Source organism: Cetorhinus maximus, chromosome 15 (genome assembly GCF_964194155.1).
Source record: "Cetorhinus maximus chromosome 15, sCetMax3.hap1.1, whole genome shotgun sequence".
NCBI classification, from domain to species: domain Eukaryota; kingdom Metazoa; phylum Chordata; class Chondrichthyes; order Lamniformes; family Cetorhinidae; genus Cetorhinus; species Cetorhinus maximus.
Genome location: NC_135893.1, coordinates 69,309,118 through 69,331,996, shown reverse-complemented (window position 1 = coordinate 69,331,996; position 22,879 = coordinate 69,309,118). Strand labels below are relative to the sequence as shown.

At 42.1% G+C, this 22,879-nt stretch overlaps 1 protein-coding gene across 2 annotated transcripts in view; it reads right to left on the bottom strand.

Annotated features, from left to right (window-relative positions):
- Positions 1-22,879, bottom strand: part of sdk1a (sidekick cell adhesion molecule 1a) — a 950,103-nt gene that overhangs the window by 188,078 nt on the left and 739,146 nt on the right. For both annotated transcript variants that reach the window (XM_078558601.1, XM_078558602.1), the window contains exons 21-22: positions 4,882-5,073; positions 4,505-4,626 (exon numbers count right to left, since the gene is read on the bottom strand). In XM_078558601.1, coding sequence (XP_078414727.1) covers positions 4,505-4,626; positions 4,882-5,073 — 314 coding nt within the window. The remainder of the gene's footprint in view (positions 1-4,504; positions 4,627-4,881; positions 5,074-22,879) is intronic.

Here is a 22,879-nt window from a genome sequence, read left to right as displayed (position 1 = left end):
GGCAACAATGCCACAGGAAGTCTAATGACCTCACATGAATGATCAAGGTCAGTGAATGCAGCTTCACATTATGGGCAGAATTTAACGTAGACAACGGTGGTCTCGCCCATGTCGCCTCTTTTTGTGAAAGGCCCTCTGCATTAAATGCCAATCAGACACTTAACTGGGCAGAGTCAGGCCTCCCCCGGGATCAAGGACCATGGGGGTGAAGACCCATCTGCTGAGAGCTGCCAATCAATCAGAGGCAGCCGCTCTTCATTGCTCAGCAGCGCAACCAGGGAGATAGGGGCTGCTGCTGATAATGGTCCCAGTTGAGGCCGAGGATCGCCAAGAGACCCAAGCCAGGGATGAGTGATGGCAGGAGGGGGATATCAGGGTGGGGGTTGTGGGGGAGGAGGGAAATGGGGGTCGGCAGCAAGGAAAGGAGAATGGTTCTTAGTGGGCCCCACCTTCCCAGTATCAAGTCCCTTGATAAGGCACTGAGTGCTTTTGAACAAAGGCATCCCTGCCACCCCAGGAGCCCGCATGCAATCCTGACAGTGCTTGTTTATTAGGCTTCCCACATGACAAGCACCCCTGCCTGATGATGGATGAATAACAGCAACAGCGGGACGATCCCTTAAGTGGGCATTAATTGTCCACTTAAGGGGCACAATTGGCAGCTGGCAGGAAAGCCATCCACAAGGCTTCCTGCCATGGATTTAATCGGGGCATGGGGGATGGGGAGGGGGAAGGCGGCAGGATCCCCACATACCACCCTCCTGCCGAATTAAATTCCCCCAGTCAATAAACTTGCTACAGGGAAGGGAATTAAATTCTGTGCTAGGTCTCCTACCTACCATTCCACCAACCTCTCACGCTGTTCAATGCAACATACCCCTATCACTCAACTAGCAGCAATTCCTGGCACTCTGAATTATGCCTAACATCCAGATCCTCACCCTCATACATCTACTAATACTGCCAAGCTCACACCCAAAGACTGTAGAACAAAGTGACACCAGATGCCACAACCCAAGAACGTGACATTATGTTCCTGCCTCATGTCTTTTCTCAACCTCAGTTCAGCCTCATCCTGTAATCTGGTATGATGAGCAAGCTGCTGATGGTGTGATTATGGAATTCTTGCTTCCCAACCCCTTCCCTCACCACCAAACTTTCCCTTCTGGTTTCCTACTTCTGGCATATAAGAACTGCTGCCTGTCAGGCACAGCAGCACAAGGGGAAAAAAAAGAGAGCAACAGCAACATAGTACCAATGAAGAAACCAGTCAGTTGATCTGACACTCAGGGCCACCAGCTCAGATAATGCCACTTTGCATACATTAGGTGGGAGTATAGGGATGGGATCAGCACATGTTGAGTCATCTAGCCATGAGTAGGCTGCAGCCAAGGGAGGGAGAAAGGATCGTTCATTTGCCAGTTCAGTAGAGGGTGAGATTGAAGATGAATTCTATTGCAAAGGACTCAGATGAGGAACTCGATGGGGCGGCATACAAGACACTGTTGATGGACATGCACACCGAAATGCTGGGTGCATCAGCTGGGATGCCAGGCAGCCATCTGTCACTGTCAAGGAACATGAAGGAGCCAGGCTCCAAGTTGGCAGAGAACATTGTGAAGAGCTTTGTATCTCTGCTGCCTTAATTCCTTCTTGCCTGTTATGCTACAGACACAGAGGTGTCTGCAACACAGCAAGCAAGCACAGGAGTAGGGATGTTCGTTGATGATTGCACAATGTTCAGCACCATTTGCGACACCTCAGATACTGAAGCAGTCCATGGCCAAATGCAGCAAGACCAGGACAATATCCAGCCTTGGGCTGACGAGTGGCAAGTAACACTCACGCCACACAAGTGACAGGCAATTACCATCTCCAACAAGAGAGAATCTAAGCATTGTCCCTTGAGATTCAATGGCATTACCGTCACTGAATCCCCCACTATCAACATCTTGGGGGTTACCATTGACCAGAAACTGAACTGGACTAGCCATATAAATATGATGGCTACAAGGGCAGGTCAGAGGCTAGGAGTCGTGCAACAAGTAATTCACCTCCTGACTCCCCACAGCCTGTCCACCATCTACAAGGCACAGGCCAGGAGTGTGATGGAATACTCTCCACATGCCTGGATGAGCGCAGCTCCCACAACACTCAAGAAGCTTGACACCATCCAAAACAAAGCAGCCCACTTGACTGGCAGCACATCCACAAACATTCACTCCCTCCATCAACAACGCACATTAGCAGCAGTGTGTGCCATCTACAAGATGCACTGCAGGAATTCACCAAGGCTCCTTAGACAGCATCTTCCAAACCCAGAACCATTACCATCTGAAAGGACAAGGGCGGCCGATAGATGGGAACACCACCACCTGGAAGTTCCTCTCCAAGTCACTCACCATCCTGACTTGGAAATATATTGCCGTTCCTTCACTGTTGCTGGGTCAAAATCCTGGAACACCCTTCCTAACAGCACTGTGGGTGTACCTACATCACATGGACTGCAGCAGTTCAAGAAAGCAGCTCAACACCACCTTCTCAAGGGCAACTAGGGATTAGCAATAAATGCTGGCCCAGCCAGCGATGCTCACATCCCATGAATGAACACAAAAAAAGGAACTGCTACTGCTATCCCATGCCTTTGAATGAGCAGGTCACCTACATCTCTACAATCTCTGTCAAATTCAGGAGCTCAATTGAACTCAAAAACACTCCAGAGTACTTCCTGACGCTTTGCAATGGCAGATGTTCTTAAAAATTGCCTTAGCTGCAATTTGGATGCCTGGCCCTTTAAGGAATGCTTATTCAGGACCCATCTTGTAGCTCAACGCTAGTTGTTTGTTGAGTGATTGACAAGCTAGTTGCCAGGAACCGCATGGTTCAAGTTTGATATCCTGGATTCACATCAGCTGGTTGAGCTATGTTAGACCAGGATAGCATCTATTCACAGCCTTTTGACGCATGCCAAGAATGCTGGCGCGGTTGCCCCTCGTAAGAGTCAATGGTGGAGGCACTGCAATGGAGATGAATTTCTCACCCCTATTCTTTCAACAGATGCTGCCTGACCTACGTGATTCTAGCATTTTCTGTTTTTGTTCCAAACTTCTTGCTCCTCATTCCTAAAGCCAAAACACTCCACATTGTCGGGTAATTTTCTCTAATCATATGTACCAGTCCACAATCCCCACTCTTCTGAGTCTGGGTTAGTGATGCTCCCTTCTCCCCTCTGTTCCTTCAGAGGTTGATCTGCAATCATTGCTGTGATCTCTGGTATTCTCTTCAAGAACCATGTCACCCTACTATCTCCCTTTACCCATCTTCAAAAGACTATCTCTGGCTGTGCCTTCAGTCTCTCCTAAGTCCCTTTATGTCTTGCTCTTTGGCTACATGTCCCCTTTTATTATCTAAAGGCATAGAGAAAATAAACACAACTGAACATGTCATTCATCTCATTCACCTGCCTGGTGAGCACTTTACAGTGTTCAATTAACTGCCATATTTGCCTATGCAACAACATTGACAACATTCCAAAAGTAATTCATTGGTTGTGAAGTGCTTTTTGACTTTGAGGATATGTTAATGTGCTATACAAATGCAAGTTCTTTCTCTTACAAAATGGTATTTTGTGAGGAGTACTATATAAACATTAAGTTGTTACTGTTGCTGCTGTTCTCACTGAATAAAATGATTGCAGCATAAATTGCTTATCAGCAGATATCAGAACGTATAATTACCTTTTCGTCTATTTGTTGAGTGGTAGCACTTCTTCAGTGAAAGCGGATTCAATTGAAAAATTGGCATGAAACCAATTAGTTCCTGACCTGGGGAAAACTGGGACGGCTTCTGGGGTTTGCAAAGAATTGTGCAGCTGACAAATTTGTTTCAATGGATAGTAATGGGTTCTGGTTTCAGGTTAACTCTGAACTTACTGCTATAGTGTAAAAGCAATTTAATCATAAACATGAATCACAGCTTGGTGTTTATCTAAACTTCTCTTTCTTCTAAACAGAGAAAACAAGAATACCTTATGAAAGAGGGTGATCTGATATTTCCTCAGATTGGTTATTTGTAGTGCACCCAAAGTCAATGAAATATAAAACTTTCCTGCCTTTATTAGTTTCTAGTGCTTTCAGCAGATTAAGATCTTTTTTCCCCACAGTTTCATTGAAAAACGGCTTTACAGCGGCCTATGAAAACTTGGTCATTTGATCTATAATATGGCAACGCATGATAAAGATTTCTTCTAAAATATAGAGGACAGGCACAGCTCAAAACAATACAATCCTTCATTTTAGCTGGTAGATCTACCAGGTCAATTAGAAAGCTCAACTTGTGGATAGGGCAGCTTATAATTTGCTTCACATGAAATGCAAAAAGGTTTAATCAGTAGCTAGTTCATACTCAGATTTCTACTCACTCCCTGTTGATTTGCTCAATTGAAATGTGCTACAGCTGAAAATTTATGTATTTTGCAAAGTACGTCGAAAAATGTGCCACAGACCTGTCCTTCCACTATCCATTTTGAGATGGACGTTTTCCCATCAAACCCTGGCCGGAACTGAAGCATTGCTGATCGAGGACTGATATTTGATATCACAAGGTTAGATGGAGCACCTGGGAGTTCTGAAAAAATGCAGAAATTTAATACACAATGTCATCCCTTTTATTTTCCTTTCACCTTGAGCACTGGCGAGAAGGCAAGCAGGATATTACATTAGTGAAAGCAACTGATCTAGAAATCATGTAACTTGTGCAGTGTAGGGCCAGAGTTATGTTCTTATTTTTTAATAAATCTTAATCAATTAAAAGGGTCAAGTCACGAGTAAGTTAAAGTTGCTGTGCCAATTACACTCCTATTACAATAAAAGGATGTCTCACCTGGTGGTACTCCAGATGAGATGGTAGATACTGTCACAACTCCAATTCCAGCTGCTGTCATGGCTGCCACTTCAATGGTGTAGGTGGTAAGGGAACTAAGTCCTGTTACCTTGTATTCACATGTTCTATTTGACAATTTGCGTCTCAAACGACTTTCATTTCTGTTATACATTTCCCAAGAAATCTGGTAACCTACAAAACACAGAAAGGTGTTCAACAGAGATTGATCTCTGTCAGTATTTTACAAGTACTTTGGTATCAATTTCGAATACATGCTCCTTCAGCGAATACCACTCTGTTTTTGTCAGTCTGTGACATGATACATTTAAGATGTCATGCATCAAATACTTTCTACAGAGAAATGGATCCGGCAATAATGAAATGAACAAATTCACGAGGCAGGTTTGAAGACAGTTCATGTACAGAAAACAAATTCAGAAAATAAAGTCCGAATGTACAGGTTGTTAATAAAGTCCTTGTGTAGCTTTAAACTTTAATAACTTTGGATGTACATACAGTAGGATCAAACTGTAAATGACACACAAAAGCATAATTTCTAAAGTTTTTACACAAGAGTTCAAACTTCTAGGCTTCAACATACTGTCATATTTTGTGATACACAGTTGAATCTGATTTTCCAACAGTTTTCCTTTTCTTCTACTGCACCATTTTCCATCAGTTTCAGCATCATTAACAGCAATAACAATAACATTAATATTAAAAAAGCTTTATGAATTATCCCTGGAGCCTGTACCAAAAGTATGCAGAGTAGGCAGATCGTGGAATCAGTCAGCATGTAATACTGATTTAACTCTGGTGGTGCCATTTTCAACCTCAGTACTTCAGCTAACATCCTCTCTTAAACTCGCACAGCTGAATATGCATTCAGCAGCAGGAAGGACCCCCTAACAGTGCTATTTGAAGGGATCGTCAACCATTTTCAGGTTACTTGCTGATTGATTTCTCCTGGTTTTTGCTGAGTTAATAGGTGCGTTTGGTGATTTGTACTGCTACTTAAAAGTTGAAGTCTACAGGGAATGATATGGCACATGGTGAAGATCTTGGTTCACTTCAAGGGTTCTGTCCACAACACTTTCACCCAGTCCAGGGTGCTGTAGCTTTTATCATCTTTGGCCAAAAGCATGATGTGGAAAATGAAGAGAGTCAACACAAAGTAGGATTACTTGAAGGAGGTGGGGGAAGCATGGGGAAAGGGCTCTCAGCAGAAGGCCATATCTATCCAGGGTCTCGAGGGAGCATTTCTCCTCTCACAACCTCAGTGAGGAACAGTGTGTGCACCATTCATGTTACACTAAGGATATGCTCATTGAAAACTGCCACCTCTTACAACCAGACCTGCAACCTCAGAGAAGGGCAGTGATAGAACCCTCAGTGTTTGTGAAAGTGACCGTGGCCTTCAACTTCTTTGCACGGGCTCCTTCCACATCGGAGCAGGCGACATCTTCAACATCTTGCAGTTCATCATCCATTGTTGATGTACTGTATGCAATGAGAGCGGAAAGAGAGAATGCAATGTATTCCCGAGAGAAACAGGTGAAGCAGGCATCCTTTGCCAGGATAGCGGGCTTCCCCATGATGCAGGATGCCAATGACTGCACGCACATTGCTTTCTGGACATCACGTGTAAATTCAGAGATGTACCACAACTGCAAAAGATTCCACTTTCTCAATATTCAGTTGATCTACGACCATACTCAGAAAATCATGCAACTTCTTGCCTGGTATCAAGGCAGCAGTCATGAAGGCTTTATTCTATGCCAGTCCGCTGAACCGTCAGCATTTGAGGCATCGTGAGAAACCAGAGGGTGGCTACTTGGGCACATGGACACCTGGTTCATGATTTCGCCCCTCAATCCATGCACAAGTGGGCAGCACGCATATAATGAGAGCCATGCTGCCACATGAAATATCATTGACTCTTCTTCAGAACTGAAGAGTTCTGAACGCCAGAAAGCTACCCTCCAAAGAACATGCAGTGTCAGTTTTTGAGCTGGTGGCTGCAAGTGACAGAATGAATGATGGTGTTTCTTCATCAAAAAATACTTAGAAGCAGAGAAAGGATAAATTATCTTGGGAATGAGAAAATAGCAGAGATGCTGAAAAAATATTTTGTGTCTGTCTTCATGTAGAAGACACAAATCACATACTAGAAATAGAGGGTAATCAAGGTTAAATAACAGTGAGGACATGAAGGTAATTAATATCAGAAAAAATATTGGAAAAATTTAAGGGACTAAAAGTCGATAAATCCCCAGGACCTGATGGACTACATCCTAGAGTTCGAAAAGATATAGGTGCAGAGATAGTGGATTCACCACTCATGATTTTCCAAAATTTCCTAGATTCTAGAATCGTCTCAGCAGGTTGGAATTTATTCAAGAAAGGAGAGAGAGAGGAAACATGAAATACAGACCAGTTAGCCTGACATCAGTCATTGGGAAAATGTTAATTAATCTATTTATTAATTTAATCTATTAATAGTGTATTATTATTTATTATTAAATCTTAACAAAGCACTTAGAAAAGTATAGTGTGATCAAAATCAGTATGGTTCTACGAAAGGGAAATTGCGTTTGGCAAAGTCATTGAAATCTTTTTGAGGAAGCAACTAGTACAGTAAATAAAGGAGAACCAGTAGATGTAGTAAACTTGGATTTCCTAAGGGCAATCGATAAGGTGCCATACAAAAGGTTAATACATAAGATAAGGGCTCATGGAGTTGGGAGCAACATATTATGAAGGATTGGTTAATGGACAGAAAGCAGGGAATAAATGGGTATTTTCAAGTTAGCAGGCTATCGTGGAATGTTGTTAAGTGTCAGTGTTGGGGCCTCAACTAATTACAATCTATATTAATGACTTAAACAAAAAGACAGAATAATGTCTCTAAGTTTGCTGATGATACAAAGTGAGGTGGGAATGAAAGCTGTGGGGAGAACACAGATTGCAAATAAATATGGACAGGTTAAGAGAATGGGCAACAAGGTGAAGTATAATGTAGGGTAGTGTGAGATTATTCACTTTGGTAGTAAGAACAGAAAAATAGAATATTTTTTAAAGGTGTGAAACTTTTAAATGTTGACATTCAGAGCCTTATGTGTACATATATAAGGAACACAGAAGGTTAGCAGGGGGGTGCAACAAGCAATTAGGAAGGCAATGGCAAGGGGATTGCTGTACAAAAAGAAGGAAGTCTTGCTACAACTGTATAGGGTTTTAGTGAGATTGTGCCTGATACTGTGTGTGCAATTTTGGTCTACATATTGAAGGACATACTTGCTTTGGAGTGGTAAAGGTTCACTAGATTGGTTCCTGGGATGAGAGGGTTGTCCAATGATGAGAGGCTGAGTCAAATTGGGCCTATATTCTCTGGAGTTTAGAAGAATGAGAGACGATCATTTTGAAACATACAAAATTCTGAAGGAGCTTGACAGGATAGACGCAGAGGATGTTTTCCTGGCTGGGGAATCTGAAACACAGGGGCACAGCCTCAAGATAAGGGGTTGGTCATTTGGGACTGAGATGGGAAGAATTTCTTCGCTCAAAGGGTTGTGAATCTTTGGGGTGTCCACCCCAGGTGGTTGTGGCTGCTCCATCGAGTATATTCAAGACCGACATGAATAGATTTTTGATCTCCAAGGGAATCAAGGGATATGGGGAACAGGCAGGAAAGTGGAGTTGAGGTGGAAGGTCAGCCCTGACCCTATTAAATGGTGAGCAGGCTGGTTGTGCTGAAAGGTCTATTCCTGTTCCAATTCTTGTTACGTTCTTATCATCAGTCACTTTTTCCTCTTCCACATCTTGGTCCTAAATAACTGTCTAGCCAGGTGGCAGTTCTTGGTTAACTGAAAGAAGAAAGGCACAAGGGTGGCGGTGAGTAGAGGGAAGGAAAGCAAGACAGGCATGTTTGCACCATCTGCATGTTGTACATCAGACAAATTGTAGAACGAGGGGGCAAATGGGGAATGAAGGGGAGGATTAGGTGTGAGCATACCATCATCTTCGATGCTTTCAGCCCTGCTGCTGGCCAAGGCCTCTTTGAGATGTAGATATGGGGCTTGCAGCAGTTCTAAGTGTGTGAGGGTATGGTGAAGCTATGAATGAGAGATGTGGGTAGTGACTGATAGTATTCATTGGTAGGTAAGTGAGGAACATGCATTGAGCAGCGTGTAAGGCTAGTCATTCAGTTCTAAGGATATGGAATTTGAAGCTGCATTCACTTGGCTTGACCATTCATATGAGATCATTGAACTTCTTACAGTAGTGTATCCAGTTCCTCAGGACTAGCCTGTTGGCAATGATTGCAATGGCTATCTGCTCCTACTGCTTCTGCATTGTCTATTTGGAGGGCCTCCTAGAGCCGTGAGAATATAGTACCTCTGTCCTCCTGTCCACATTCTTAAGGCCTTCAGTGCTGCGTCTGAGAACGTTGGCACAACATGGTAGAGATTGTGCTCCATTCTTGTTTCTTTCTAAAGGAAAATTCACTGCCAGAATGATTTCCATCCAGGACCAGGCTGGCTTTAAGAAGCACGGGTTAGCTTGAACTCATGCTGGCCTCTCACAATTTTGCACCTATTCAGGCATGCAACCACTCAACTTCCAGCTGCAATCACGTAAATGAGCAGGGAGTGCGAATTTTGAATGCTGTTTATAACGGAAGCCATGGGGAAAGGTTAATTGTGCATCATGAGCCCTGTGCCCATTTTTACAGTTTGTCTGAAGCTGCAGTTATAACTCCTTTAATTGTTGCTTCTCAGACAAAGCAACTGCTGGGCAGTCTGTACTATTAATGGAAAGTCCCCTTTCATTGGCCTCTTCCTTTTGAAAGCAGCTAAGTAATGGCAAAATATTTGTAGTTAAGAGTTAAAAAGTAGAAGTTTGATTCTACAGAACATCCAGAAATGTTTTCAAGATTTCTGTATACAGATTAATTCCACTCCTGTCGACACAATTTTTGAGGGAATAAGACGCAAGCAGAATAGAGATTTGGCACACACAGAGAAATTAAGACCATCAGCATGGACTGTGGCACACTAAATGAATTTTGTGAACTGACTTGCAAGAACAGACGAGGACATATCAGAGTAAATGTAGCAAACTGTATAATTATTTGGTTGAGGGAAATAGTACTGCACGATATGAAGCAGATTATCCTGCTCTAAGTGTATTTGATTGCCTGGCACATTGCCCAGATGGACCACAGGTGAGTTGCGGGTGGGGAGGGATGCTAATATAGAAATTCCACACCTGCAAGGGAACCTACCCAATTTTCAGTCCATCAATTTAAATGGATGATGCTCCTTTACTGGCTATGCTTCCCCACTCCAATTTTTCTATGATTGCTTTGCCTTGATATTGGGAACAGGAAAATTTGCCACCTATACATAATGTTTAAAAATGAACTTTAATATTTCTTTAGAACATTTTGATGAAGCATCTTATATGCAAAAAATGTTTAAAGATACAATGATAGTTTATACCCTGATTTGCCGCCAGCAAGCATATAACTAAACTCAAACTGCTGAATATGGTAGACTTCTTAGAACACAAATGTCATATTTGGCCCTTGGCCCAAACATCTGCTGTTTATGGCAATTGATATCTGAGAAAATTAAGACAGAGGCATTTTTTGTTGTCTGAAGAGTGCAGCTTCTGTGTTATAATGAAATAGGTCTGATGGTGCATGCTGCTTCTACTAGCTTTGATCTTTTAACAGCCTGTGTTAAATAGTTTAGAACTGGCAGGAGAAGCAGACACAACATGTGGAGGTAATGGTTTTGAGTGTGATAACAGAATGTTTAGGAATGTTGCCCAACTAAAAACAGAGGGAGCATTAGTATGCAGTCAATCTTTATGCACCTCAAATTCTAAATACCAAATACTGTGAACCCCTAAAGTATTGGTTTAAGTTGCATGTCAATTGGCATTTATCACAGATCACGATGTATAAGTCGACCTTTGAAGCCTCTAAAAATCCTTTCCTAAATGGGGGTCAACTTATACGCCGAATATAATGTGAACGTGGGTGTTGATGTAGGCGGTCGCCATTTTGAAATGTGAAAATAACAACACTGGCAATACAATTTAAAGTCAATGTGACACGTTTTATTCAATGAAGTTGTATTGTAGTATCCTAAGCTCAACCATCTTCAGCTGCTTCATCAATGACCTTCCTTCCATCATAAGTCAGAAGTGGGGATGGTCTCAAATGATTGCACAATGTTCAGTACCATTCACAACACTTCAGATACTTAAGAAGTATCTGGCCAAATGCAGCAGGACCTGGACAATATCCAGGCTTGGGCTGACAAGTAGCAAGTATCATTTGCGCCACAGAAGTGCCAGGCAATGACTATCTCCAACAAGAGAGATTCAACCATCACCCCATGACATTCAATGGCATTACCATAGCTGAATCCCGCACTAACAACATCCTGGGGGTTACCATTGACCAGAAATTGAACTGGACTAGCCATAGAGTCATACAGCACAGAAAAAGGCCCTTAGGCCCATCGAGTCTGCGCCGGTCAAACAAGTACCTAACTATTCTAATCCCATTTTCCAGCACTAGGCCCAAAGCCTTGTATGCCATGGCATTGCAAGTGCACATCCAAATACTTCTTAAATGTTATGAGGGTTTCTGCCTGTACCACCCTTTCAGGCAGTGAGTTCCAGATTCCCACCACCTTCTGGGTGAAAAAATTCTTCCTCGCTTCCTCACCTCTAAACCTCCTGCCCCCTACCTTAAATCTATGCCCCCTGGTTATTGATCCCTCCACCAAGGGGAAAAGTTCCTTCCTGTCTACCCTATCTATGCCCCTCATAATTTTATACACCTCAACCATATAAATACTGTGGCTACAAGAGCAGGTCAGAGGCTAGGAATCCTGCTGCGAATAACTCACCTCCTGACTCCCCAAAGCCTGTCCACCATCTATAAAGCACAAGTCAGGAGTGTGATGGAATACTCTCCACTTGCCTGGATGAATGCAGCTCCAACAACACTCAAGAAGCTTGACCCCATCAAGGACATAGCAGCCCGCTTGAATTGACATCCCTTCCACAAACGTTCACTCCTTCCACCACCGACACACAGTGGTAGTAGTGTGTGCCATCTACAAGATGCACTGCACACACTCCAAGGCTCCTTCAACAGCACCTTCCAAACACACGAGCACTACCATCTAGAAGGACAAGAGCAGCAGACAAATATGAACACTTCCAACTGGAAATTCCTCTCCAAGCCACTCACCATCCTGAATTGGAAATATATTGTCATTCCTTCACTGTTGCACAGTCAAAATCCTGGAACTCCCTCCCTAACAGCACTGTGGATGTACCTACACCGCATGGACTGCAGTGGTTCAAAAAGGCAGTTCACCACCACCTTCTCAAGGGCAGTTAGGGATGGACAATAATTGCTGGCCTAGCCAGTGACACCCACATCCCATGAATGAGTTAAAAAAACATTAGTTCGACAAGGATATCTTCAAACACATTCAGAACATTTTGAAAACCTTCAAAGTCATTGTATTCAGCATCCGATGGAATGTAAGCCACTTTTAGGCCAGTTTTGAGCTAATTCACCTAATTTTCAGCGAATTGTGCCAACATTGCTAGAAGCAACCATCTCGGGTTCAGCATGTGACCTGTAGGACATCTTAGAATAGTTTTTTTGTGTTTCTGTGGGTCAACAAGAACAGTATGTAATCTTAATATTTAATGCATTTAGTTGTAGAAACAACATAGGGATGTGTGCGCCTTCAACCATGTCAACAAACATACTGAAACACATGCCAGAAGAAACGGTTTAATTGAAAGCAATGTACCTTGGCGGCATGCCAAAGAATTAATCCCAATCAGCAGAACTGACACTGAACATTCACACTTTTAAGTTTAAAAGTATTAAGATAGAATAGTTTTTTTAAAATCTATATACATGTGTATACCAATTTTCTTTTAAGCTTAATGACCTGACCATAAAATAGAGTTCATATATGTTAAGACCAATACTGCAAACAAATGACCTTACATTCCAATATGTGTAGCCATGACAACAACAGGTAAGGGCACCTGGCAACAGATTTGATTAGCAATAATTATTAGTTCTATTATAGGGACTGACTTTAAATTCACAATTTTATATTAAATATGTGATAAGGTTTTTTGCATAAAGACAGAAGATACTCAATTTCAAGTTTATAACACAAAATGGTGGCAAAGAACTGAAACTAAGACATTCATGACCAGATAAGTGGACAGTGACCAAATTCATAACTTTGATTAGAACAAGCTTGGAGCTAAAACGTTGATACAAAATATAAAAGTTGTGTGTTCGAAATGAGATTACCACATTGAACAGTTCATTGTTCTATTATCAAGGTTAATTATGCACAAAGGTCAAGACCAATTAAGCTAAATTAAAGAACATGTCTGCCAAATCAAAGGATGACGAGACTCTATTAGCACGTGGTGAGGGAGGGTCTTGAACCTGCCCAAGGGGGCTAAAATCCCACCTCAAGGGATACCTCTCGTTGGTTAGCTGCATTCTGACTGAAGGATGCTTATTCATGAGAAGGAAGGGAATACACGCTTTTGTGGAATTGATTAACTCAAAGCTGTGAAGGTCTGTTGGATGTGATAAGTATGTCATGTTTCTTTTTGGGTTATTTGGTTAAAAATTAGTCTAGTGTAGAAAAAGAATGGGGAATGATTTTCGTTACGGACACATGCAGTGTGCATTAAAACTGAGAAAGTTTTAATGTGTGGATGTATGATTCTTATACATTTGTACTTCACTAATTCTGAATCATAACTTTCTTTGAATTTACTATCTGAACAGTATTGGTTTACACTGTGGGTCTAAAGTCTCATTTGAACCCAAGAGTTAAAACGAATTACTGGTAAATTGGGTTGATTCCAATTGGGCACTCATCCAAAAATCCTTACAGCAAAGGGTTAATCGAATTAATTTTGAGTCACGTTGGCTATGGCATCATTGTAAGGATCCCACTCTGGACCAGATTTGGTGCTTTCAAAATCATCCCTCCACAACAAACCACCTTCCTCTCCAGGCACTAAATTGGATATTTCACATTTTTTGAATGTTCTGATGACAATTTGTGCATTAATAACATCTCACGAATTAATGTTAAAACACACAAAACATCAAGCCACATGCACATTGCTACTTTTGAAGGTTTTTTCATCAACTATCCCACCTATTCCATTCAGTGCAAACATGGACATAAGACTCTCTGGTATAACTACAATTTGGGTGTTATTTCTTCATAGGTGCCTCCTAATCCCATTGGTTTTATGGGATCTAAGCATGTCCCACACTAATAAGCTACAAATTTTGCAATGGCCACCAGATGCCTATTCCACATATTGATCCAGAACTTCACTCGTTCCTCAACCATCCAACTGCTGTCATGGATATGCACAAAAACTCTGGTACAGAGCTTGACTTTTGGCATGTTTTTATGTTTGAAAATTACAATAGACTTTCATTCTGTTCTGTCAGCCATGCAGGTTAGTAGCACTGTGAATCTTGACTTCTGTGGTTTTTCACTAGAACTGTTTGCTCCTTTTGCACTCCAGAGATCAGTTGCTGGGCATATTGAAATTTGGGGGAATTTCGCTCATGTTGCCAACGTGACATAAGTACTCACGTTTTTGCCGCTGCCTGATGAAGAATCTCTGGAAACTGAATTTTGGCAAATTATATTTTTGGTGGTCTCTTAGCAGTCTGGGTCTTCTGCCACAAGGCTAGATATTTTCATTCCATAAAGCGGCTACCAGTGCTGGACTCGGGGCTTGATTTGCCCACTTCTTTGCATTTATGGTGACGATGTAACCATTCTGATGATTTGCGAGGACCCATTCCTATACATCTTCTCAAGATCAGGCTGATGGCTGGTACCTGTTCTGATGGCACATTTGGTCTTGGGCATCTTCTTCAAAGCGGATTCCTTCTTCCATTTTTGCAGCAGTTTTTCACTAACACTAAATTCCCTCACTACAGCGCAGTTATTTGACAAATTAGCAATCATTACAACTTTTAGCTTGAAACCAGTTTCGTATTTCATTCTTATTGCCGGAAGACCTGTTTTTGTCATTCGTCATGCGCAGTCTGATCTATGTAGGGGGTCTTAAGTTTCCACATCATCTTAGCAACATGGCTCGTATTTCCTGTTTGATCCCAAGCACCAACTTATAAGGCGAGTAAAACATGCATTTCCGAGGTGAAAATTTGAGACCAACTCCTAATGCGAGCGTAGTATTTCGTAGCAGGAAAGAGCATCAGCTTATATGCCGAGTATAAGCCTAAACATGAATTTGGTGCCAAAAAAGGGGTCATCTTGTATGCTGCAAACTACAGTATAGGTAAAAGGGTAGGATTCAATTATAACAATTATAACAGCATTCAATTTTCTTATGGGAGGAGAAGTAAAAAGCTAAAATGAAAATTGAGCAAATTAACATTTTCTTTGCAACATACATTTACGTTTTGCCATCAATAAATCATTGTCATCATTGGGTTTCATCAACAGAGACAGCATTTGTTTTCCAGTCATTAGTATGAAATTAAAAACTTTAATAGGAAATTGATTTACATAGATTAATTATACCATAATTGTTATGTCTCAATTAACAAAACTAAAAATCTAAAGCCTTCAACTAAATTATTGAAGCTGCATTAGAATACAACAGAATTCATTAGTAACCGATATCCACAAGGTTTGAAAGACTGAAGCTGGCTATAAGCCTGAAACTGATCAGTTGCTAGAATTCTAATTCTTATAATATGTTTTACTGTATCTGAATTTATCTAAAATAATCTAAATCTAAAACATCTGGCAGCAAAGTTTCAACTCAGATTTCTGGATTGGAAGGAATTAAATTGATCTTCAGCTGCCAACATTAATAATTTTTGTACCGTACAACAGTAGGTTTTTTTCATTATTCATTCTCAGGACGCGGGCATCATTGGAATGGCTGATGGTTCATTGTCCATCCCTAGCTGTCCTCAAGAAGGTGGTGGTGTAACTTTTTATTGAACGGCTGCAGTCCATATGGTGAATGTACTCCAACGAGTGCCGTTAACAGGGGCACTTACAAACTTAGTGATTGTAGCACAGAAGTGTGAATTTTCACTTTTACCACTGCGTGGACCCATTTCACACCCAGGTCATTTTATACTCTGTGCAATTTTTACTTTCTTTGACAAAAATTGTGTGGAGTCTAATTGGGCAGCCTGCCTGTAAAAGAGAACTAACTGGGATACTGAGCATGACGATTTATGCACTCATTCCCAGTTTAAAAATTACAGCATGGAAGGAGGCCACCCTGACCATATTAGTGCTTGTTCCCCAAATGAGCAATAATCCTAATCCCAAATGCCTGTTCAGTTCCCATATCCCTTTATTTCCCTTTCCTTCAACTATCTAGCCTATTCTTAAATGCTGATACTGCTTCCGCTTCGATCACTAACTTCTGTAGTGCATTCCTCAGCCTCAAAACACTGTAAAAATGTTTCTCATGTTCTCAGTTCCTTCCCTGGATACTATAGTCTCCTATGCGGACAAAACGGCATCGTAAACCCTTGGTAAAGAACTTGAAACATGTGATAGGAAAGGCTGTCTGGAGGATTGTTAAAGGGATGGCTGCCACTTAAATTGCTCACTGGTGCCCATTAAGATGCCTGCACGGCACTTCATTGGTTAGTAACGACAGCTGATTGTGAGTAAACAAGTCATTGCAGGGGATTGAGTGCTACTTATAAGGTTTTAATCATCTTTTACTGTTCATTTGAAGCTGGAGGTTTGAAGAGGACTATTAAACACATCTGGGACTTCTGGGACATTTTGTCAACACCTTAACAACATTTATTCTAGAAATTACTGAGAACTTCACCTATAAAAAAAGTAAGGGCTGTGTTACTCTATCATGTTGGGCAGTTTATATGAGACCCCAAGAGAAAGTGAGCGCTTGGTCATGATCATTTTGCAATGGATCCCCTTTGGTTCTCAGACAGAATGGGAGGAGATAAGGTCAGACAGAGCAGCAACAGCTGCTGCAGGAGAGAAGGACAGGTGGGTGAGGTGAACACCTAGCCTGCAGGCACGTATACAGCATAATTCTCCTCCTCTGGACCTCTTGCGCTGGACCCAGTCACCTCCTTGCCCAACCAGAAAATCTCAAGTGTTCGACCACTAACTTCTGCAGTGCATTCTCTCAAGAAGAGTCAGACGGAATCAAAACATTAACTGTTTCTCTCCCCACAGATGTTGCCAGACCTGTTGAATTTTTCCAGCATTTTCTGTTTTTATTTCAGATTTCCAGCATCCGCAGTATTTGTTTTTATCACCTCTACATCTACAACTTTACATCTAGTTCTACATCTTTACCTTCACCTCCTGCTTCTTTTCTTCCTCCAATGAGCTCTATCCTTGCAGGGTGTCACCCCCTTCAATGTCCATACCACTCTGGAGGGCCAAGTTATGGAGAACGCAGCAGACTATCAGAATGAGCAAGACCCTTGCAGGATTATATTGCAGGGCTCCACACATGACCAGTCCAGCCACCAGAACTGCAACTTCAGAAGCCCAATGGCCTGCTCAATGGTTGTCCTCATGAGCAGATGGTTTTGGTTGTATTGTCACTGTGCCTCTGTCTCAGGCTCTCATGCAGGGATGAGTTGCCATCTCCTTCAGCATATCCCTTGTCACCTAGAAGCTATCCATGGAGTTTGGGGGATGGAATGAAGAGTTGCAGCAGGCTGGGCTGCCGGAGGATGAAGGAATCATGGCAGCTGCCAGGAAAGTGAGCACATGCATATAGCAAGCTCTTAGAAAAATAGAAAATGTTGGAAATACTCAGTAGGTCTTGACAGCATCTGTAGAGGAAGAAACAGAGTTTCAACTTGATGATATAGGTGCCTTGATGGGTGCAATTGATGATACCGTGCACCTAGGGGTGCAGCAATGGAGGTGATACCCACTGCCTGCTGTGCCTGCAAGGCTGCATCTGCCTAGAATTGAATGTACTGTCCACCTCTGGCAAATAGGGCATGTGATCTTTCAGGTGCAGTATTGTGCAGCCGCTTTCAAGGTGCCGTTAAGGTCCACAGTAGATCCTTGGAAGGTACCAGAAGCAAAGAAGTTCAAGGCGACAGTGACTTTGCTGGCCACTGGCAGGTCATTGTGAGCGGTCTGTGAGATGTGAGAACTTCAGCAATGAGGGCACAGGTCTCTGAGACAATCTGCCTGGAGAGTCACAGTCTCCAGCAGCAGTGGTTCTTGGTTATCACAAGGTAAAAGCTTGTTCGTCACTAAATCCTATGCTGTGGATATAGTTTCTGTGCCTTTCCTGTCCCTTGTCCCTCTTCTCTGCCCTCCTGATGCCCAAGGATCTGCCCTTACTGCAGAGGTTGTTGCTCCTCATCACCATTGGACCCAAAATCTCAGAGTCATATTCCCATTACCAGCTGCTGCCTTCCTCGTGTCAGGTGGTCCAGAATTGTTTGGAAGCCTTGCCCCCTTCTCTTATGGACCCACGATGCCAAGAGGGTGACAAACCCTTGCTCTCCAAGCCCTTACTTACCATCCCACCACAAACTGCGCTGAACCAATAGCACCTGTGTGCCAATGGCTCAGTCCCCTCTCTGCATCATTCACCCTTTCATGGGGCCCACCTAATTCCCTGGGGCGGCCTCAACAGGCTCCCTGCTGTGAATCCATTCACCTGGTATGCCCCAGACAGTGCATGCAGACCATGTGCCATCAAAATCAGAACATGCCCTTCAAGAAGCACTGAATGAGTTCTTTAACAATCTTAACTGCTGTTGTTAATTAATTGGGCGGGAATTTGGAACTGCCCTATCCCTCACCAGGTGAAACTCATAGCGTGGGAAGGGCATCGGAAGACCAGCATGCTATTCAGCGTGGTTTTTCGTCCCCGCTCCTTCCATTCCCACCTCCAGGGGCACCTGAAAATTCAGCTCCTTGAGACTGCATTTAAGTCTTTGTAGGGTTTTTTTTAATTCTTTGATGTGTTGTGGGTATCACTGGCTTGCCAGCATTTATTGCCCATCCTAATTGCCCTTAAGAAGGTGGAAAAGGAAGAAGAGAGAGAAACGGAAAGAGAGAGGAAAGAGACAGAAACCAAAAACAGAGACAAAAAGAGAGAAGATAGAGGAAGAGAACAAAGGGGAAGGCAAAAAAGAAACAGAGAGAGGAAGAAGAATGTATAACTGTGCGACATAGAGAAAAAATGTGAAAGAGGAAAAACAAAGAAAATAAGAGAGAAAGAGAAGGAATAAAAAGGTGAAAGAGAAAGGGAGAAAGAGTGAGAAAAATAAGGAGAAAGAAAGAAATGAAATAAAGTTACAGAAGAAGAATGGCAAGGGAGCAGGACAACCTCTTTTTTTTGTTGACTGAAACCAACATCACTGAAACGTGCAAAAATAAGTTCCGTATTTTTTGCCTGTTGTTTGAAGATGCTGGAAGTTTTTTTTAAGCAGAGACCAATTTCTTTGCTATTCTCTGCTGTTTGTTCCTGGATCACTACCAATCAGAAGTTCAACACCTTGAATTTCCACAGGGGTTGTCCTGCTGTTATGTCCTAACTTGTAAAATATGCTTTGAGACAATCATTTCACTATTTTCTAATTTCACCCACCCCGCCTAAGGGCTGGGTTGGCTTTTATGCTTTTTACATTTTACTAACTAGTTACTTTCACTTACATTTAAGTAATCATCAGTTTCTTCAGATTTAGTATTAACATTTTAAGAACTTTGAAACTAGATGATGAATTGTTAACCTGCTGATTGTTAGATCCTTACTGGACCTAAATTAGAATTTTCCTTTAGTCTCTTGTGTATCAGTTAACGATGTTGTGCTTCATGTATATATATGCAAGTCAGCTATACAGTTTTGATTTGTTTTTTTGTAGCAACAATAACAGTCTGAACTTGGCAAATCAATTTTTTTTTCTCGTTTCTTTACTATTACTTTCCATGAACTAGCTGTCCGAACACAAGACAATGTACTCAGATTTGTGAAGTGCATATCTAGGTAGGAACACTGCAATATGTAGAAGCTGCCCTCTCCATGTAAGCCCTCTCAATAAGAGAAGATTAAGGAGCTAACTGTTTTGATTATATTTTCAAATGTTCTGAATGTCCTGTTCAAGAGTACAAAGACCAATCTTCTCCTCAAATCTAAGAACATATCTTATAAAGGTAGTGACTAATGATTTGTATACATTTTTACATGAAGCATTTACATCTCTTCCTAGGGCACTCTTGTGAAAAGTTCAACATGTATGAATGGTTATTAATTCAACAATTAAATCTTCTCCACCTCCACATAGCTGTTGCACCGGTTATTGCTCTGTAACATACTAGAGCATCTAATATCTCAATTACCTTAGCAACATTTTGCTGAATTACTAAAATGCTTGTGACTTGAGGGTTAATTGCTGATCTGCTCCATTATTAGATCTTTATTTTCATAAATTAGTATTTGCTTTCAATCCATTACCCTGAAATTGATATGGGCAGGCTAAGTGAGTTAGGATGACATTGGCATAAAGGATAGACCTCGCTGAGGTATTTTGATGATTTGAGCTTTAAAAGGAGTGAACTACATAAATTCCCAACTCAATAATATTTATAACTTAATAGCAGCAGAATCAACCTTTTCAAATAAATTTGCACCCCCCCCATCCCTGCAGTACATTCTGTTTCATTCTCTTTAAATTCCAATGCAACATTCAGGACATAGCCAATCTAGTGAGTGAGCAACTAGATCTTTGGCCTCTGCCAATGCAATCAGCTGCTCAAAACAGCTTGGGATTACTCTCCCTCCTTGATAAAGTGAGGATTGTGTATATTGAGAATCTTAAATATGAATTGTACCACTTCATTGCACTGTGCAATGAAATTAAGGATATTGTACTGCTACAAGTAAGAACTGGACTTCGCTTGTTTGATGGCATTTTCATATCCGAGTGCGTTTTCCCTTCATGAGGTGTCTAACTACTTCTATGATGATATTGTGAATTTAATGTGCAGACTTTCAGAGTGAGACTTTCAGACAGACTTCCTCAGAAAGGAAGAGTGAATTAACCTGCGCCACTCCCACTAGCTTTTATTATCATTCCTTCAATGAAATGTGACATTCAATATAAAATGCATTTTAGCAGATCTTCTGGATCATTGGTATTATTCTGCTATGATTTTATGAACATGGAAAGGAAGTTTCCTCTTGTGGTTGAGTCTAGAACTAGGGGGCGCTATTTCAAAATTAGGGGTTGCCCTTTTAGGGCAGAGATGAGGAGAAATTTCTCCTGAGGGTTGTGTGACTTTGGAACTCTCTGCCTTAGAAGGTAGGGTTATTGAATATTTTTAAGGCGGAGATAGATATATTCTTGTTAGGCAAGGGAACCAAAGGTTATCGGGGGTAGATGGGAATGTGGAATTTGAGAAACAAACATATTAGCCATGAACTTATTGAATAGCAGAGCAGGCTCGACGGACTGAATGGCCTACTTCTGCTCCTGATGTTCATATTGTTAAATGGTATTTTGATGTAATAATTAATTTACTTATGTAGTATCTTTAATGTAGAAATACACCCAAAGCACGTCACAAAGTATGAGGGAAAAACAGATGTAGAGCCAATGAAAAGAAAGGAGGGCCTTAAAGGAGATGAGCGAAGTGGAAAGGGGGGAAAGCTTGAGGTGGAAATTCTAGGCAAATGAGTCTACATGGCTGATGGCACAGTTGCTAATTATGGGGTGATGGGAGGGATTAATCAAGCTACAGGGCTCTCTGATGAAAGGTTAGTGACTTGAAACATTAACTCTGTTTCTCTCTACACAGATGTTGTCTGACCTGCTGAATACTTCCAGCATTTCCTGTTTTTATTACCGAGGTTACACAACCTGGTTCAGCCTAGAAATTAGCCAGAGAGGGGATATCCTAAATTCTTCACAGCTGCCAAAGTAATTTTGAAATGTAGGCTTGAATTTTCCAGTTGGCAATTTGGGGGCGGGGCCCGCTCGCCGACAGGAAAATGATGCGGGATGACGTCGGGAGGAACCCCCGACGTCATCCCGGTCCCTTTAAATTTTTAGGAAGGCGGGTGGACAGCGAAATCAGCTGTCCGCCCGCCGACCTGTCAATGGCCAATTAAGGCCATTGACAGGCTAATTAAGATAATTAAAGACCTGCCCGTCCAACCCTAAGGCCGGTGGGCAGGCCAGGAGCCCCAGCGGGCTTCTGATAAAGCACGAAACCTCATCCACTGGCAGGATGAGGTTTCATGTCCGTTTTTAAAAAGTCTAATAAAGTTTATGTCATTTTTATTAACATGTCCCATCTCGTATGACATTGTCACATGAGGGGGACCTGTTAATAATTTTTTAATTTTTCTATTTTTTGACTTTTCTTACCTGTCACTAATCTCCCTGAGACAGGACTTTGCCTCAGGGAGCAGTGCGCTCTTTCGCGTGCATGCGTGAAAGAGCGCACTTTGACAGATGGGGAATCCCTCCACCCCCACCGCACAGGAAGCGCATAGCGCTTCTTGTCGGGCAGGACGCTGGGCAGGCCTTAATTGGCCCGCCCACTCAAAATGGCGGCGGGCCCGATTTCGGTGACGGGGGTCGGCTGTCCGCCCGCCATCCGAGGGCAAAATTCTGCCCGTAGTCATTGTTGTAATGTAGGGGAAGGTGATAAAGGATTTGGTGAAGAGGCCATGGTATCGCTTGGTGGTAAAGGCCAAGCTACCAGTGCAATGGTTTGGACAGGACAGGTTGTAGGAATTGTAACAAGGTGGGTTATTTCAGTAAGGGCAAGTGTCCCAAGTTTCGCTCAAAGCTGCTGTCAATATAATCATCCACATTAAGGCTATGGATGGCAAGGACCTTGATCGTGGCCATTCCAGAGGACAAAACAGTCAT